The sequence below is a fragment of the Perna viridis genome, chromosome 10 (assembly GCF_037379345.1).
Source record: "Perna viridis isolate PV_CMFRI_1.1 ecotype Kerala chromosome 10, ASM3737934v1, whole genome shotgun sequence".
Lineage (NCBI taxonomy): Eukaryota > Metazoa > Mollusca > Bivalvia > Mytilida > Mytilidae > Perna > Perna viridis.
This window is the reverse complement of record NC_142454.1, coordinates 41482298-41503458: the sequence shown is the minus strand read 5'-3', so window position 1 is coordinate 41503458 and position 21161 is coordinate 41482298. Positions and strand designations below refer to the sequence as shown.

Sequence of the window (21161 nt, the reverse complement as noted above, 5' to 3'; positions counted from 1 at the left end):
CTGCGCCATAAGAACCAATTTGTTCAACGTGTCATAGTTTTCCTTTCTTTTTTCGTCTACCATGGACTTGACTTTTCATGACCACCTAGGCGTGTATTTCTAGACAAGCAGAAGACGCTTACCCTACCGGAACAGCTGGTCCAAGATCCAAGTTTTTAGTAGTCCTAGTTCCTCATTTACTTTTGTTTCTTTGTACGTATTATTTTCGTTATTTTATGTTCTTTGTTTTGTGTATCTATTTTCATTAATTGGTCTTTAGATAACATTCTTTTGAATTTCCTTTACTACACTTTGACAGACCGCTAAAATACGCCAAAATTAGCACCCCGTGCAAATAACCCGCTATCCGTTAATCTGTGATACGCAAAAGTATTCAGTATTGTCTAAATGAAATTTCGTTTGACGAACTTTTCTATGTAGTGGTCGCCTTTATTTTTAATTCATATAGTATATGCTTTTTAAATTGAGTAGTGAACAAATTGCGTGTAAATAAAGAGAACGTATAAGGGTTTTCAGCAAAAAGTTTATTCCAAATTGTATAGATAATAATATGTATATATTCTAAATAATAGTCAACAATCACTCTTACGGGGTGATGGATCGTTAAAAATGATGCGAAACATAACAATAAATTAAATAAACGTCTACATATGTTTAACATCACCAGAAGATGGTAAAATTTAAATTGAATATTTCGGATAACTGATATCTTTCCTCAGCTTAAAACTCATCAAACTATATGAGCATAAAACTCACAAAACTTAACGAGCATAAAACTCACAAAGTTCAAGATCAAAACTGATTCTGAAGCTGAATCGCGTACGCTGTGGGTGATTGTACCTTTATCAAAGGCTCACATAAGCAAATGATAAGGAGCCTGAATGAAAATAACAGAGGGTCTTTTTATCAAAGTTACAATTAACTGTGGAAAACAATTTAAAAAAAATAATAAAAAGTCCAAATATAGTAGTACGGCGTATTGATGTATAGCAAGTAGTGCTGTACAAGCCTTAGACCAAGACCTAAAGATGAATTATTTTTTCTCTCTAATTTCATCTGGAGTAGTTGTTTGCAATTTCTTCATCCAAAAGCTTTCCCGAGATACTCTTTTACATTTTGACCAGTTTTTATTATATTCTATGATCGTGACAACAATGTTGTGGAGATCCTCCTGGGTGTGTCCAGCAGATCTAAGATGGCGACTTAGAGGGAGGTCTGGTTTGCATTTGTAGTCACTGCGATGACCATTCATACGCCTGTTGAAAGGTTGTTCAGTTTAATATAAAACTAGAATTTGTGGTATGATTGTCAATGAGACAGTCATCCACTGAAAGCAAACCAAAAAAAAACTTTTTCTTACCTTACCTTGTACTAAAGTGGTTTTGTTTACATCGATTCCTTGTCTTTACTTCGGAAGTCGACATAATCATTGTTTCCATTAAAAAAAATGACCAAAAAGGTTGTGCCCCGTGATGATAATTTTAATTTTGTGCATATTTAATTGAGTTTTTGACGTAAAATGAGAAAACGTGGTCAAAAGGGAAATTTGTTTTGGGTCGAAAAAAAATGACGTTTGTCAGGTACGTACTTGTGTTGAAGCGTACCAATCTTCAAATATCCATTGCCGCGTTTACACTACGTTAAACTTAAACTAAGTTTTTTTTCTGAGAAATTAAATACAACTTGAATGTCTCGTCATTATACCCCGATTCATATATTGTTGTATATTGTAATAAGTTTTTCAGTCAGTCCTCCCCGTCCAAATTTTGTCCCGAATTTCTCGGATCCAAATAAATGGATTGATTTCAAATTTTGTGTGTTGATATGTTGTACACGATTTTTAGTGTCTTCTTGTTACCTGGAACTGAGGCATTTTTCACCATTTGGTAAATAGAGAAAAATGTCGTCACGAAAATCTCGATTTTCATTGGAAAGATTGGTTGTAGAAGTTGTGTGTGGCTATATATATGTTGTAACGAGGTAAGCGATTTTCGGTGATGTCTGATATCAACTTCCAGTAAGAGGTATACCTTGTACAAAAACGCATGCAACATCAGTATTATCATTTTAAAGGTATGATTGGATTGATTACGGTACATTTGCTGACCATGATTATTCAAAGAGCCTAAAATGAATGCAGCAATAAGAACGACCACACGTTTTAATTAAAATAAACGTTTATACGTAAAGATAAATAAATAAATGGAATTTAACTGTATAGATATAATCAATACCCATAACTTTCTTTGCGGAATATAATTAATTCAAATTTTGTCTACGGTGTCCATCTCGTAAAACTGTAATCTCTTTGTAAGTGTGCTCCATGTGCAGGGCATTTGTGCGAAATTTGTATTTGGCTTCCTCCAATCAGACTTCAACGCAACTGTTGCTTTAACGTCGATCATCATTTCTTCCAGATGTTTATTTTTGTAAAATCGTTCAAAAATTTTAATCATGTTGTATATAAATATTGAACCAATATGTTTTATTCTGTACGATTTGTTACCTGTAAAATTCAAATAATATTTACAGTTCGTATGAGTTACATAATAGGATATGTAAGTTTCGTTCTAGTTTCATTTTCCTCTACAACGTATTGAAAACCGAAGACTGATCTGCATTTAGTTCTTTTCTTCCGGGATCTTGAATCCCTGTATTACAATGCAAAATCTTCTATTTCATGCGTTTTCTTAACACTGATATCATCTTGATATATGCTTGTCATTTGTTATCGGTATTGTCACACAAAAAGATGTTTTGCTTTTAATATTGAACTCAAGGCTCTGTAAATGACAAATCTTCACGCAATTGAATGGTAGCTTAGGACCCATTCTCGTAAAAGTACGGAATCTTATGACGAGACTTACATACCCTCTTGAAAGTTTTTGTAAAAGTAAGAAATGTCCTTAAAAGAAGTAATTCCAACGAGTAAATTCCTTTAGTTAGGTCTCTTTAAACATCAGGCAGTAGGTGATTCATCATATCTCAAGAAAAGCAAATGAAACTGCTCAAATTCATTTGTTACGTCCTCAAAACAATTCATCCTGCATTAATTTCATTGAATCTGTTATATACCGTGAAATAATTTTTGACTGGTTTTTATTATGTGAAATTTTTCTATACTTTTCTATTGTTAGATATAATCACATTTTAATTGTTAATGTCGCCGGTGATCAACTTTCATTTGCGCTCGTTTTGTCGAATACTGTTTCTAAATGACCTACTGAAGGATATACAATCAAAAGATGTTTGGGATTGCGATTTGCGTGAATCAAAGTACTAATCACAATGCTCAATTTAAAACAGAGGTGCTCATAAAAAAACACAACACTTTTACAACCAAAACGACAATACACGAACACTAAACTATTAATTCAAATATAGAAAAGCATAAAAGAATAATCAAGGAAACAAAGGTTATAGTGGTAATTAAAAGAATGTAATCCATGGCGATAAGTTGTCATGTATAATATGCCCAGTTTGTATCCTTGAAATTCCTATTGAATTTCGGAATAAACAAAATAGTAACAGGTCTCAAACATTTAGTCCCGATTGCTGTTTGTCATTGCTGGTTTATAGAAGTATACTTAGGGTAAGAAACATCACTCATGAAATCAGAGATATTTTTGTATCATATTCAATTTCTCAAAAGCCTATTAAGCTTTTTTGAAACAGAATGAAATGAGTCCAAGTTACATTGATGTTTACATGAGATTGGTGCAAAATGCTAAATACAAATGTTTCGATGATTTGTAAGAATTGTGTCCATTACCCAAGGTCTACCGAGATAACATATCTAAGAATACTACTTTTATTGTAGAAAATCAACACGTATACACTCGTATCCAATGTTTGGTGCAATTTATAGCAACCAACTTATTTGTAGCCTAGACATGTACTATGGAACGCCGTAACTGCCATCTATTAGATACATTTTTCAGTATCATAATTGGAGTTCCTTCTATTATCATTGTTATTATTATTATTATTATTATTAGTAGTAGTAGTAGTAGTAGTAGTGTATGAGATTTCATTAAAATGATCAGTTTGAACACTTACCCTCCGTTGTAGAATATGCTATGAATATATCACCATCGCGTGGAACTCGTATTTGTTCGGGCACGTTGACGTCATCCGATTGTATGTATGTTTCCTGATGGTCAGAACCTCGGCAACTTTGTATGAAGAAAGCTTTTGGTTTTCCTGCAATTAATACGATGACAGATAAACCTCATTAACAAGTGTATAATCTACAAATATGGACCAATGGGAATTTAAGCTGAGATACTAGTTTCTGATATTAAACCAGTACCCTTAGCCCTTGTAAAGGTACATAGAAATTTTCAACAGAATACTGCATTTTAATATAATTATTATAATTTTTTTCGTAATACAAAATTGTGTTGAAAAATATTCCCTACTCGACTCAACTGTCTGGAAGTTTGCAAGTAGCAACGACAAAATGTATGTTACATGACAAACAGCCTTGCCTTAACCGGAAATTTATTTTTCAATCCACTAGCACGTACATTCAAACACATCATTCAAAATATCATGTTGAAAAGGAGTTTTTAGTATTTATCAATAATGGCTCATGAATTCCATGTCGATAGGGTAAAATGTTATAATTAGTACATTCCATATATAATACTATTTTTAGAAATAACCTGGAATGTATGTAAAAATAGAACTAGGATTTCCGGATTGTATCTACATGCAATAAAAAGCTTCGCCGAGCGCAGCATGATATGACCGCAGCAAGTTGAACTCTCAAGTGTTCATTCTGGGCACGTGTGGGTACAATATTAACACACTTCAATATTGGGACTCAGAGTTATAAATAGAACAATTTGAGTGTTATGCAACCCCAACAAAGTATTGTTATCTTATCTCATGGACAAATATTACAATATAATAAACACATACTATTGCTACAAATTACAACAATTCCAACATATATGGACACACTTTTCAAGCTTAATTGACAGAGCTTTGAATGATGATTGAGGTTAAATGTTTGACACAGGATTAGAATTGGACCAACAATGATGTGGCCACTTTTTTTTACTCTTAATCAATACACGTCGCATATACCAAAATAAAAAAAAATGACAGAGTGTAAATTACTATGTAATGCTTTTATATCGCAGATATTTTGACCAACGGAACTATGTGAGACTTGTATAATATACATAGTACGGCTGTGCTAGCATTCAAACGATTATTTCCTATCCTCTGACGTCACTTCCTACATACATCATTTCCTAATTATAGATTTTGAGACATTCTTGTTTTAGAGAATCTACATATATAGGAAATCCCTGACACTCCATCACTATAAGGAATATACGAATTTTCTTACCAACAAAATTAGGCATTTTCTCATTTTTGAAGTATTCCACAATGTCTTCCGGAGAAATTGTTCTCTTCTTTTTGTCTTGTTCAATCGTGTTTACACCAAACTGGAAGAGAGATAGGTATTTCTATACTAACAACAATCCAGTTCTACTTCAATAGCCTTGTTAGTAAAGTAGATGACTGATACAAATAATTTGATAAACTTAAATTAAACCCACACTTTGTGCAAGATGGTATACACAATAGTTATTTACTTTATATTGTACAGACAAATCATATGAAAATCACTATACATCCACAATAGGAAGAATGTATTCGCCAGTGCAGGACCAAAACCAACTCACTCTTTATGGAGTCTGTGCACAATATGTTTGTACTTAAGTTGGCAAGTATCATACCGATAAACTTTTTCAACACGGTTTTAGTACCTTATAAGTCTGTATTTTGTAAAGTAATTTCAATCCTTTGCAATAAAGGTTAAATATGACTGCATCATGTATTCATTTGCAACAACTGTTCACAAACAATTGAACAAAATGAAAAGAGACATATCAATTAAAACTAGAATAATTGTGAGTTAAAGTATATTAAGATATTAATTTTGATTCAGTGAAACCTGTCGTTAAGGAAACCTGTATACATCGACACCTTGTGTACATCATACACCTTCTGAAGTATCTTTATATTAGCGCCAATACATTTTTAAAGTTGGGTAAACCAAACATCTGTCTAAACCTAACAAATATCTCAGTCTGTAGAGGGTTCAGTTAAGACAGGTTTCACTGTATAAGTACCTGAGTTCCATGTCCCATCAGAAAAAGAATAAAGCAGTAATATTGCGCAGCATTTTCATTAAGTTCTGATTTCGTCTTGTCAAGTTTCTCTAGCAACTCGTCTTTGGTTGAGTCCCTTAGTAATGTACATCGGAAATTTAATTTGTCTTTAAAAAAATCTTGTATATTTGTCTCGTCTTGTTCTACCCCTTTAGAGAAAAATATAAAAAAAAAACTTTGATCATGATCTTGTTTCATTAGAATGATTGCTCCAAAATTAATAATCTTTCTTTAGTTTTAAATCAATCATCCTAATGAACACAAGAGAAAATGTTTCGTTGTTTTTTTTTTTAATTAAAATGTATTAACAGACGTTCGGCAAAATGGTCAACAGCCAGTGTCACATGGCATTACATATTCAGTGAACAACATGGTTTGGATTAGTTATGATATTGATTCATGCCTGCTGACATGTTATGGATGAATGCAGTTCCGTCTTTAATAATATAATAATATTTCACTCACGATGCGAGAGCTGATTATCGGTGCATCTGGTCCATACTCCTAGATTTTTTAGAAGATACTCATTTATATTCAAGGCGTAGACCTTGGGTAAGGGACATATCTCTTGAAATCAGTGAAAAGTTTGTATCATATACAATTTCACCAAAGCTTATCAAAGCTTTCATTTGAAACAGAATGAGATCAATCCAAGTTACTTTGATGCTTACATGAGATTGATGTCAAAAGTTGAATACAAACGTTCAAATAATTTGTAAAAATTATGTCCCTTACCCTAGGTCTACTTTCTTAAGTTACTGTTTGTAAACATGCGTTCCTTCTGGTAATTGTTTTCATTTACTGGTATAGTGAGGAATAGTTTCCTCGTACAGTAAAACCTGTCTTAATCGTAACATTGTTGGGCTTTATATTTGTTTGGTTTAGACAGGTGTTCAAAATACATTTTAAGTATACCAGTTCACATAAAATTCAGACACCGTCAATGAAAAAGTTTTTCATGGTGAAGAAAAACCCACGAAATAAACGATGCTTTTTCAGTCTACATATGCCATACTTTCACATAACGATAATCATTTCTGCATTCAGATCCGCACTTTTTACAAATTCATTTATTCATCTCCCAATTACCCTACCGGTGCACCTGGTCCATGCTCCCAGTTTTAGTTGAGTCTGAGTTGCTCATTTACTTTTGTTATTTTGTATGTATGATTTTAATTACTTTTTGTTCTTTGCTGTATTTTTCGTTTTTCATGTCCGGTCTTTGTCCCTGGATTACTTTCTTCTGGTTTCCGCAAGAATCTTGGTTTCCTTAATTACTCTTCCATTAAAATCAACCAAATCAAACAAAATCAAGAACGATAACTCTTGCAAATTGCCAATATCATGTACAATCTATATAATTTTCATCTCAAAAGTTCAATAATCAAATGAAAAGCTATGTCTGCTTATGTGGTTAGAAAATGTTTCTGAACAAGAAATAAAACTGAATTTGGTGGGAATTTGACATGCATGAATCACTTTCTGTCTGATTTCTTTAAAAGACTGCTACTTAATTGATAAAAATGGACATAAGATTGTCAGGATAAGACAGGTTTTGGGTTTATTCTGGGTTTGGTACAGAAAGGTATTACTGTAGTATTTTTCCAAAAAAATTAATGTCTATCTCAAGAAAAATTATGATGGTAAAAAGGTAAAATTCCTACATACGTCTAAAAAAAATAATACTATTCAGAACATTATCAAATTATAATGTAAACAGGAGTAGTATGTCTTGCTTCCTCTTTTATCGTTGTGTGATAAAATAAAATTAATGAGCAAATTATTCATATAAACGTATTCCATGCATTTTGACCGACATTTATCTCTTTTATAATCAGGAAGTTGAAGATATAAGATATTTAAATTATTGACGGTCATCAAAGCATTCTTTGAAACAAAGACGTCGTTATACAATGTCACGTTTTCGATATGATCAAAGCATGTTATAAATAACAATTTTAATATCAATATAGTTGTAAATGCAGGGAACTTATTTTTAGTCGAGTGTCATTTTATTAGACATTTTGAGTTTAGGATCAAAAGACAAAGTACATAGCTATAATATGATGAAGGTGAAACCTTTTAACGCTCCCGAAGAAACATTAATAAAAACAAATTTTTTGTCAGCTCTAATTTGATATGTTATACCTTCAAGTATGGTAAATTTTGTACGATATATATTTGCCCTAAAGCATTATACTAATTGTCATGGTCTGATATGTCTATTGGCCGAAATGTCCGGCATTCATAAAGACTTATTGGTTTTCATGGTCCGAAATGTCTTTGGGTGGAATTGTCCGGCACTGGTTAACATTATGGTTCTGAAAATTTGCGAAACGTCTTAAAAGATTTCTTTTATTGTATTTAGTTTCGCTGCGTTCTGTTTCATGTAGTATAGTTTAATTATGTTTTTATTATGATTTGATTCACTTTATCGAATTATTTCGTTTCAATTCTTTCTTTTATCGATTATTTTCGTTTCATTTTGGTTCGTTCTCTTTTCGCAATTTTTGTGACACGAGAATTATGGGTAATATTGATGACATAATTTTCGTAAACATCCGGGAGCCATACTGCAGACTATAAGGCCAACCCTATCTAGGAAAAACTGATTTGATTTGTATTTAATTATCGAAACTGGCAAATATTTTCCGAGACTGGTTTGGCGATCAATCGCACATACACAAGTATACGCAAATGAAGTGCCATTATGCTGTTTTTCAGCTCCTGAAAATGCAGCTACAAAAGGATATTGATGCTTTTTCTTGCCATAAGTATGCAGAACCAAGTTGATAATACAACTATAAACGCTCCCTTCCGGAGCGTATAAATTAGGGATATTTTACAGACTTGAAAAGGATACTACAGACATTGTGAAGTCAGCCTCATATCTTGACCTACACTTAGAAATCGGTGGTAAAGGAAAACTATTGGCCAAACTTTACGACAAATGTGATGACTTTTCTTTCAGAATTGTCAACTTTCTTTTCATCTGTGGCAACATCCCTTCAGCACCTGCGTATGGAGTGTTCATATCACAACTCATACGTTACGCCAGAGCTTGCCGAAACTACGCAGACTTTTTGTATCGCGCTAGAACTCTAACAAATAGGCTTATGGAACAGGGTTATTTTGCTACAAGATTGAAGTGTTACTGCAGACGTTTTATGGTCGTCATCATGAATTCGTGGATCGTTATGGTGTATCCATCTGCATCATGAAAACTGATTTATTCAACGGGTCATAGCTTTCCTTTCCTCGTTTGTCTACCCTGAACTTGACTTTTTATGAGCAACTCGGCGGGTGTTTCTAGAAAAGCAGAGGACGCTTACCATACCGGTGCACCTGGTCCATGATTCCAGTTTTTAGTGGAGTCCAAGCTGCTCATTTGCTTTTGTTACTTTGTATGTAGTTACTTTATGTTCTTTGTTGTATATGTCTGTTTTCCATGTCTGGTCTTTGTCCCTGGATTACATTCTTTTGATTACCGCTATAACCTTGGTTCGCTTGATTACTCTTTGATATATAAAAAATGTAGATAGATCTTTTTATTTACTTAATGTGTTGTTTACATGTTTTTATAATTTGTTCTCTTTTTTTGCGGCATATAAACAAATTCTTAACTTGCTTATTTAAATGTTCTCTCCGCATGTAATTTATACGAACCGTTGAGCATATGCACGTGATGCTTGTTGTGAAACGGAAAAAAAATGTCTGTAAATTGGTTCAGCTGAAAAACTGATATGAAGTGCATGCATCCTACAAGCTGATGATTAAATGACTTTTATCCTTTTCATTTTATTGGACGATACAGGGAAACCTTCTCAAACCGAACGCTAAAAAGTCCAAACACCTGTCTAAACCAGACACTTGTTAGAGTCCTTTCATTCAGTATTTATTTTGAACCACGTTAACTGAACACCTGTTTAAACCAAAGCAATCGTAAAGTCCAAAAGGGGGTTCGGGTTAGGCAGGTTTCACTGCATGGGCCTCGAGAAAAAAATTTACCTTTGGAAATGCACAATAGTCTTACCATTGAAAAATGTATAAGTGAGAAAAATCAGTAACAGCATGATTGATGTTTTACACTTGGTAAATACAACTGCTGGTGGACCAAAGATTCCCGCGTTTATTACCAAATGAGAATAGGTATGGTGACTGTCAAAGAGACAATATCCCCACCGGGATGACAATATCAGCCAAAGTCTACCCATTGATCTTCAATGAACGACAAGGAAACCCTCACACCACAGGGCAGGCTGCAGCTGTCCCCAAAACATCGTTATGACATACATAGACCAGAAACTCCTGACAGGCGTAAAATATGTGGCGGGGTAAAAGTACTTTGGAGTGATAGCACACGTCCCATTTAATACCTGACCAATGTGGAAAAATATTACAATATTTTCTCCACTTCATTTCTATAAATTGATATAATGATGAAAATATCTGACATACCCATTAGTTACACCTATCTGATCAAAATCATATCAAATTTACCGATTTTTATTTTCAGTATGAAGAAATTTAAACTTGAAGCTTCATTCTTCGTTATAACCTTTCGATGCTAAAGTTGGCTTCCTATTTCGATTGTGTTTTTATTTTGAGTATTTCTTGTATACAATTAACTATTCGATTAAGACCTTCACATGTATTTGGTTCTAATGCTTCTTCCTTTTAAAACACGTTTACAGCATTACCGTATATATAATATGAAGCTGGTTGATACTTTTTTTCTTTAAAAGTCTCAACGAACCTGAATCAGATTGAAAAATTGGAGCACCGTGTTTCTCGTGGATTTTAAAAGAGTGATCAAAGGAAGCACGATTCTGGCGGAAATCAAAAGAATGTTATCCAGAGACAAAGACTAGACATGGAAAGGAGACACATACAATAAAGAACAAAAAATAACCAAAATAAAACATACAAAGTAACAAAAGTAAATGAACAACTCGAACTCCACTAAAACCTGAGAGCATGGACTAGGTGCACCGGTACGGTAAGAATCCTCTGCTTTTTTAGAAACACCCACTGATTTGGTAAAGGTTTGCCCCGCTCAACAATGTTATAAACATGTCTAAATAGATAATTATCATTTGTTGATATGTAGCCAACACCATTAATATAATCATATATTAATATTCGTTCAATATAGTACACCAGGATTGTCTCTCTTTTACCACAGTGACCTCACGTTCATCTCGTAGGTTATGTCAATTGTGAGAAACAATAAAAATCATCCATTAAGTACAAATCTTAAGAAGAATCAGGCACAATTAAAAAAAAATTGAAACGTGCACGTCAAAAGCCCACTGATCAGACAATTCAATTCCACTCAATGAAGTTTAACTATTTAAAATAATTATTTGATTTCTAGATCAATGGATATGATTGGAAAATGTGCACAAGAATGTAACAGAAATGAGATTTTAACAGAGCTATCTGCCCTGTAATGTTAATTAACAATAATATTGTAACTGAATTTCAACAAAATTATTTATTGCTCGCTCTGCTTATACAGATAGTAATATTGCACTGTCATACCATGTTTCTCCCTCTATCCGAGTCTTAAAAGAAGGGGTACCATACGTTAATGATACATAGGATCATATACTTACAGTCTCTGTTAGTTCTGAAATTAATTATCAGTACATATCCAGTCTGTTTTGGTGACCGCGCATATGTTAATCCGACAACATCGTCATCTGCTACAACTGAAATGTATAGCCATTATAGACATATCAATTGCCTGGTAATGTTGTATTACCTACAATGAAAAAGTTTAAAATTTGTGTTAAGAGTTATTGTATATTTTTTTTGTACAATACCCTATACAATATATGTAGTACAACATTATACCGATATATAAAAATAAAACGATGGAAATTGATATTTAAATGTTTCAAAATTAGTTAAAGTTGAATATTGCAAAATGTAACTCAAATCATTTATTCTTAATATCACAACAAACGATCCTCACACAAAAACTAATCACGTGATACTGCAAAATACCTCGTCGTACAAGGAGAAGATAAAACGACCAAATCACGGAGAGAAAAACTTAGGAAGGCGTAAATGCATTCCCAAATGTTCATTTTATGAGCTTGTAGCGCTGGTAAAAGTTTTAAATGGAGATCAAGCAGAATTCTCATTCTCAACCTACAATCAAAAGTACAGGTGCAGAAAGTCTGAAACATTATTATGTCGTGATATTTAGTGTCAGTCTCTGTAAGAAACAGGCAATGTGTAAAAAATGATATAAAAACAGCATTTTGAAATTTTGATTTGAATATTTGCACCATCAAAATCAAGGACAAAAGCCGACTTCCATATGACTTTGTTAAATTGAGTTATAATTGCATTTAAATGCATCAAAAATGAAGATTTTAAGGACAGATAACTTTGTCAAAATCTCATTTTTCTAAATTCTATTGAAATATTTCTGAGCAAATCCTGTAATCAAATAGAGTAAGCACCCCTGAGTTTTGACATAACATGCATTTTTCTGATTTTAAAAAATTTGCCTGATTCTTAAAAAAACTTACATTAAAATGTTACTGGTGCTGTTCATTCTGCAGAAAAAATATATTCAATGTGGTGTGATTCATTGTCTATACAGTCAAAAGATTATTTCGAAAATATATCTTGTCGTTGCTTAAGGTTCAATACCGAGAATCTACACTAAGAGCTACATTTTAAAACTAAAAATATTTATAACTAAGTAATTAGAGTTGTATATTGTGTTATACAAATGAAATTAACAATCGTCCCAGGAGATTTTGATTTCAAAATTAGTCTTGATTTTATAAATATTAAGTAAAGGATAGTGTATAATTATGAATTTGATTTAACACAGTGTAACGACTTGGTGCTTGAGGAAATTAAAATGATTGTCAAAACTCATGAACAAAACACCATTGTTGATATTTGGTGAAAATAAAAATGGGCATTTTACATGTACCTTCTAAATCTTTATTCCAAATATTGCTGTCATGTAGTGCAACTGACGCAGCATCGATTTTTGCCTCTCTTTTCGATCTGCCCTTTCCATTGTATTTTTCACATTTATCACCATTTACGTCCCCAAAATAAATCGTTAGAATACATGTAAATTCATTCCCAGACTTTCCAGTTTCTTCAAAATTCGGTCTTAACTGACAAAAAGTAAAACAAATACTGTTGGTAGCTTAAATATAACAATAAACGTAATCTTATAACATTTTGATTTTTTAAACCATGGGTTTCAATAAAAAGACAGGTCGAACTCATGTTTCGGAGCGGATATTAGGTAAAATATTTAATGTCGTATTTGGCATGAAAATTCCTTATGATGTGCACGAACAGAAAATATCGTAGGCCTTTCTGAAAGAGGACAAGTATGGTGTAGCCGACAAATCTTTGCCCCACACGCTATGTTTGTCTTGTCAAGTGAAACAGTTTTGTGACATTTTAAATTAAGAAGTCACACTTAAGAGTTATATATAAATATTTGAAATTAAATTAGAAGGCTATTTTACCGAACATCTTACGTAGCATACCTGTAATTTTTGACAAAGTTCATTAAGTTTACTGACTGGGTTTTTATCCGCCTTATAGGTTTTAAACTTTTGGCCAAGCACAGTTAAGGCCTCTTCCGAAGCATTATCTTTAGCCGCACTTTTACTACTTCCTTTGCCTTCAAAACATTTACTATCAGCAGAAATATTCTCTCCAGTGAATTCTAATGTACAGACAAATTGTCCTTCCTTTTGTTCATATTTGTCTTTTATCTGGAAATTTTAAAGCATAAATAAAATCATAATGATTTGTTTGTTATTCTTGGCAAGAATCAGGCAGTATGAATCATTACACAAGTCCTTCATTGAAATCTTATTCAAAACAATATCGAAAAAGCAGAATTGGCTTTCATGTCTATTTTAAATGAGTGTCCATGCAAAAACCAGGCAGTAGGTTGACCAATTTTCAAAATATTTCATCCATTTCTTATCATAAATGTATCCTTTCTCAAACTTGAATGTACGTTTTTGATTAACTGCAACGATAAAAGAGGAAACAATACACACGTAACATTGAAATTCATTGGAAAGGGGAGGTAACCCTTTATTTTGGTGGAAAATTCGATTGCTTTGTTAGGGATCTTCAAATTCGTTTTCCGAGCCATCCAATGTCGCATTAAAAACTTTTTTACTTTTGACATTTATATGATATAAACATTACAAAAAAATCAGTTACTGTTACTTTGAACTAGCTTGTCTGCATCCTCTAACTCTCCAATGTCAAACGTTCTGTCGATTTGCCTTCAATAGATCACAACCATGTCCCCATAGTGTCAAATACGTATGTTTTGTCAGAATTCAACTCATTATTTTTTTTTTAATTATTCCTGATTCTTACAGTGCAGGTCCGGGTGTTAAAAGAATAGGCCTGCAGCAGCGCTAAGCTTGTCGTAAAAGGCGACTAAATAGTGCTCAGAACCCTGGCCGGGGGCTAGGGCGCTCTGCCCACAGAGCAACTGGGATGTGTGCCCCAGGTGGTGGAATGGGGTACCCCTGGTGTGTTACATGCTGGGGTTGTCAGGCTATAATACGGAAAACCTGACCGCAAACCAAAGTGGTGCACCGTGTTGGGAAAGATGCCACGTTCCTTGCACGTTAAAGAACCCTACTGTTATATTCTCCCGGAGTAGGAACCATAGGGCTCCGCCACAGGAGTCTAAATTGCCCGACCCTACCCACTTCTCCCCATTTCCAGTGGCAATCAAAATTGGTCGACCCCATTGTCCTTGTGTCCCATCCCTTTTTCATTTTATCATCATTTCATATTCATTTTATCATCAATTTCATGTTCATTGTCTGAATATAGCTGAAATATTGCTGCTCGGACGTTAAACCCCAACAAACAAACAAAACAAACAGATTCCAGCACTTCATACGCGAACATTTTATTTTGGTTGTAACGTCTTTTCTCTAATTTGATTGGTTGACATATTATCGTTTATAATCTTATTACTTTGTCTATTAATACACTTGTCGAATAAGTCCGTGATTATGGCGTTTTATATCGCTGTCTACTCACTTAATCGTAAAAGAGTAATAAAGGGAACCAAGATTCTAGCGGAAATAAAAAAAGGTAATCCAAGGACAGACTAGACAATGAAAACAGACACATACAACAAAGAACATAAAATAACCAAACTAATACATACAACGTAACAAAATCAAATGCGCAACTCGGACTCGACTAAACATTGGGAGCATGGACCAGGTGCACCGGTAGGGTAAGCGTCCTCTGCTTTTTTAGAAACAATCACCGAGTTGCTTATAAAAAATCAAGTCAAAGGTAGACGAAAGAGAAAAGTTTTGAATTATAAGAAATGCCATGAGTTGTTTTTTTTATTGCACACCACGTAAATGAAGTAATTTATTAATTGACAAAAAATATTCTAATCTTTCCATTAACAGTGTGCTGTGACCATTGCATGATTCAAGCTTTTGAACTATTTTCGATATCAAAGCACATTTCCACAATGATAGAAATATATAACCCGAGTAATCAAGGGAACCAAGGTTATAGAAGTAATCAAAAGAATGAAATCCAGGGACAAAGACCAGACATGGAAAACAGACATATACAACAAAGAAAAGTAACTACATACCAAATAACAAAAGCAAATGAACAGCTCGGACTCCAATAAAAGCTGGGAGCATGGACCAGGTGCAGCGGTCCTTGTTTTTATGGAAACAACAAGCTTGTTTTTATGGAATGTGTAATTTCATAATTGTGTTATCACTTTAATAAGCATAGTTATGATTATTTATTTCTATTTATCTACTTTAAAAAAAAACGATATTCAATTTTGAATTCAGAAAACTATCGTAGATAATTACACATATCTACAATTAATGCGTTTTCGTGTTTTATTTGTTCACATTTCATAAACATAATATTTATCTTTGAATAAAAATTACCTGAAAATTGTTCCTTTGTGCTAATTCATTTAAATGACTGAAGTTGCTTTTTGGAGCTTTCGGAATGGCACCGCCTTCTGCCATTTCACTATAAATGAAGACACAACAAATAAGAACATAAGAATATGAAAAACCCTCTTATTTTAAATGATATTGATAAATTATTAACTTATTTTTACACAGTTGAAAAATAATGATACATATAGTAAATAAACTATTTTTAGGTAAAACGTACACGTTATTAATGGACGGGTATGCAATTCAGTCCATATTCACAATTAAAAGAATAGCATAGAGAATTACAATGAGTAAATTAGAAGATAATTCAATTAAAACACATTTGTTGATAAGATGTGGTTCGTTCACCAGCTGGTCAGACTACCATATGAATATCTTTTTTATTATTATTTTGATTGTTTTTAATTTATTGTAATTTTGTTTTGTTTTGTTATTGCTATCGTTTTGTTTTTGTTTTAATTTCATTTTCATTTTTCGTTTCCTTTTTGTTATTTATTTCCAATTAAAGGCCATATGTCATGGTCTCAAGGTAGCAGAAATTTAACGATAAATTATGTTAAAAACGAAACAGAAGTCAAAAGATAACAAACAATATTGGTTCTCCAGTCACGGAGAAGATATTAAAAATACGTGGGAAATTACCACAATGTATAGAACAAATGAAGTAAATAGCAAACCTTGAAAAACTTTGTCTTGGCTAGATTTATCGAAACAGTAAATAAGGAGAAAGTTCGAAAAATTCTGGAAGATTCTATTGATGAAATATTATAATATTCTAAAAATATACCTGGGGAAATTGTGGTATATTTTTAAATTTATTACATCTTGTGAAAAAAGAACGATCAACTGTGTCGAACTGTTTCTTATTTAGTATAATAGTTTACTCCCCATATAACCTCCTTAGCAGTTTTATTACTACCTAAAATGTTTGGTCGATTCAATCAAATGGATAACATCCCAATGAAACCAAACAAAAATATCTGCGAAACATTTCAAAATGACCTACCTTTTTTGTTAAACTTCCGTGTATTGATTAGATTACAGGTGCGGTTCATACAAGGTCGATCAAAATATAGAATGATTCACACTGAATTTCATGCTGGTCCCTTTTACTTTATTTGCTGGATTATGAAACTGCATTTACAAAATCTTTCAACGGAAATCCGTGCAAGATGTTACAAAGCTAAATATAGATAATGTAATTTCTTGATCTGTTCAATCCAGTTTCTCTTTCATATACATTTATTTTCATATATATGATAATTTTTCTTCTGGGTTTGATGAAAATAAATGTATGTTTCCTATATTCTTTACATGTAGATAAACGTTTGTTCAAATGTAATATACAAGAATTGTCTTTCTTTAACCACAATTCGTAAAAATGAGTTGTTCGGGTGCATTTCATTCAAAATGCATTTTTTTTTTTTTGCTTGCACTGCCTCGGTACATGGTAAAAGCCGAATAGCCATACAGTAATGTGGGGATATCTCAATAGAGATTTCCTATTTTTTACTGGTGAAAGAGTAATCAAGGGAACCAACTAAAATCATACATACAAAGTAACAAAAGCAAATGAGCAACTCGGACTCTACTAAAAACTGGGGGCATGGACCACATGCACCGCTAAGGTAAGCCTCCTCTGCTTTTCTAGAAACACCCACCGAGTTGCTCATAAAAAGTCAAGTCCGGAAGAGGAAAGGAAAACTATGACACGTTGAACAAATCAGTTTTCATGGCGCAGATGGATACACCGTAGCGATCCATGAGTTCATGATGACGACCATAAAACTTCTGTAGTGATGACTTCAATCTTGTAGCAACATAACCCTGTTCCAGAAGTCTACTTGTTAGAAGTCTGGCGCGATACAAAAGGTCTGCGTAGTTTCGGCAATCACTGGCATAATGTATGAGTTGTGATATTAACACTCACATTCAATACGGAGGTGCTAAAGGAATGTTGCCACAGGTGAAAGAAAAGTTGAAAATTCTGAATGATGTATGCCCAAAACAAATAAAACAATCCAGGTAGAGGAAAGAAATATTTTGAAAGGCTCTACCATTTGTATGCTTAAAAACAATCCAAACATTATCACACTTCACTTCACATGTATCGTAATTGTCCAATTATGGACGCCTCAAAACTTTTTGCTGATATTTAGTACATTAATTGTTTTTCGTTCTTTTTTTCTTTCTTTTTTTTTATATCTTTTTTCTTTGTTTTTGTTTTGAACTTTTAACTCAGGCACAGAGCGGTGTTTTAAAAGTGTGTCATTTCTTGTTGGAGATAAACAGTATATATAGTATAAATATGAAAATATAAACTTTTTAATTCTTATGTGTATTGAACTTGCCTTATGTTCTGGCCTTCACAAGTCACTCTCCGAATAAATATTGCGACTCATCTATCAATGCTAATTCATTTGTTTTGTATAAGAGGGTGAAGAATATATGGTTTTCTAAAACAAATCTCTGTTAACTGACATGACTATTGTTACGTAAATGTGTTTTCTGCAGCTCCTGTTACCTGTCAAAATGTTGCAGTCCGAATTTTATATGGACTGGTAGTTACACAAAAACATTTGAAATGCAACTAATATGAATATGAATATCATTTATTTATTACCTTGATTAGCTTAATTTTGATGGGAGGGGTGAGGCGTATGCATGATGTTCTAAAAAATACAGGGCTGCATTTATAGACTATCGATACCTATAAATATAGCGTAAAAATGGAAAAAAAACATTGTTCGAAGGGCGTTTTTCACCTTGCATTGCCTCTACCAATGACAGTGTCTTTATATGGACGAGTACTTCAAAACTGATCATTATTTACCATTTTCGCCCCCGGACTAGACAAATAAAAGATTTCTTAGAAATTAATTTATCTGTGTGTAAGGTGCACAAGAATGTTCACTGTAAATTCGCCATTGATTCTGAAAATTCAAAAGACGAAAGCTTAAATAAAACAGCAATATTCTCACTATACACTATATAATTTTGCTGCCCAAGTTAACAAAATAACTGTAGAAATCGTAACCTACTTTAGCTCGGAAGAACATCTATCTTAACATAGCTTATGGACCAGTTGGACTTGATGTAAATTTCAAAAGTATCTACCATTAATATTTTATCATTAAATCTAACAAACAAAAGCGCTGCCTACACTAAACAAATATCCATCTGACATCCCAATCGTGACGTCTTTAAAATCAGCTATAAAAAAACATTCAATAAACAGTTCAAGACATTACCTTTAAGATCGCATTCATAAGACCTAAGACGAAGTGTAATAACAAAGTTGTCAAACTTATAAAATCTCCAGGCATTTGTCGATAGGGATATTAAAAAAAAGTCCGTATAACAAACGGCAATATCCGGGTGAAACTGGAAATTCGTAACCATCGCAATGGTCCTGACTTGGTACGGGCATATAAAACGTACCATAGTTTTACCTTCCTCTTTCGTAAACTCTGGACTTAGCGAGTGTTTCTAGAAAAAAAAAACAGAGGTCACTTACCGTATCGGTGCACCTGGTCGATTCTCCCAATTGTAGTGGAGTCGAGTTGCTCATTTACTTTCGTTACTTTGTATGTATTATTTTGGTTATTTTATGTTCTTTGTTGTGTGTGTCTATTTCCATGTCAGGTCACATTCTTTTGATTTCCGCTAGAATCTTGTTTCCAATATAAAAAAAAATGTGTTAAACCAGGTTTTACATCGCACCAAACGTACTGCTTCCATTATGGTTTATTATTTCCAGTATATATTTCAACACAAATGAGCGGCATAAAATTGTCACCATTCAAAATTGAAAAAAAATCTGTAGTCTGAGTAATACAAAATATTTAAGCAATAATTAAGTGAAAATTAAGATTAAATCAGAAATAAGTAAGAAGATGGTTACACGAGGAAAAGAACTCGTAAATAATTTGTCAAATCAAAAAAACTTTTAAGAGACTGTCTATTTAGAAACTAGGCAGTCCCTATGATATGGATGGCACCTGAAAATTGTTATCCCACGGAATTGTTCGTTCCAGTGTAATGTTTATATCAAATGTATGTCCAATAGCAAACATAGTTTTCAAATTGACAATGGAAAGCCCAGAAAATGATTTCTAAGCTCAATAGGAAAGCAACCATTTCTGCGCAAAATGAACGCGTATTTTGGGAGCATATTGATTGTGTTTTAGTGTTTATTAGTGTTTATGTGTGGCGTCTGACGCTTCGGTATTTATTTATGTTTTTATTTATTCTTATTTCTTTTTTTGCTTATAATTGTATATGAATTAACATGTTACAACTGAATGATATGAGTAATGACGTATGTTGCATAGTAAGTGCGCGTAAGTCATTTGTGACAATTGACAAGTTGAATAATCAGACTAAGACTGCAAATAAACTTATCTGTATCGTGACTCATTAAATTCAGTTTGTTAACAATTAAACGATCCAATACAATTTAAAAAATGACAAGAAAAAACCAAATGTTGAATTATATGCAAAATTATCCTTTTTATTATAGTGGAATGTTTTTAGTTCAGCATATGAATATCCATATGCAGATAATATTTTCACACTTTTAGGGATGTAAACAATGTACTAATACGTAATGCTTACCATTCCAGTGCACCTTTTTTTACTTCTTTTCATACGTTTTTCATTTTCCTTTGGATTTCTTGATCTGTTAGTGTCGTTGTTTCTGTCTAAGTTTCTGTGACTTATTTTTCATCCTCATAATTCGAATTTCCATATTTTGATCCTTTTAAATAGTATCGAATGTTCTAACGGGAAGTATTACCTAAATGAGTGTGTGTAAAGTACCATTTTCATTTATTCTATTTCCGTTATAAAAGGAAAACATTGCGTAATATGATATGTCGATCGTTTTTAATAAAACAATTGAGGTTTTTTTTCTTTTATTAAATAATGTATAAAAAGTAAATTCAGTACAGATTTGTTCTACCAGAGTGTGTCAGAGGAGGTA

General features: G+C 32.9%; 1 protein-coding gene across 6 annotated transcripts; it reads right to left on the bottom strand.

The window, feature by feature from the left end:
- Positions 1-505: 505 nt before the first annotated feature.
- On the bottom strand, positions 506-20945 carry LOC148605823 (caspase-3-like). 6 transcript variants are annotated; one of them, XM_088547390.1, is made up of 10 exons: positions 20795-20941; positions 17184-17360; positions 16160-16247; positions 13730-13960; positions 13153-13345; positions 11810-11905; positions 6153-6340; positions 5363-5462; positions 4060-4203; positions 506-2506 (listed from the first exon to the last, which is right to left on the bottom strand). In XM_088547390.1, exons 3-10 carry the CDS (start codon positions 16241-16243, stop codon positions 2265-2267), a joined length of 1278 nt encoding a protein of 425 aa, XP_088403516.1. In that variant the 5' UTR covers positions 16244-16247; positions 17184-17360; positions 20795-20941; the 3' UTR covers positions 506-2264. The 6 variants fall into 6 exon arrangements, with proteins under 6 accessions (XP_088403516.1, XP_088403517.1, XP_088403519.1 ...); XM_088547391.1 differs by lacking the exon at positions 20795-20941 and having other exon boundaries at positions 506-1256; positions 2235-2506; positions 17184-19608; XM_088547393.1 differs by lacking the exon at positions 17184-17360 and having other exon boundaries at positions 20795-20945.
- Between the last annotated feature and the right edge of the window lie 216 nt (positions 20946-21161).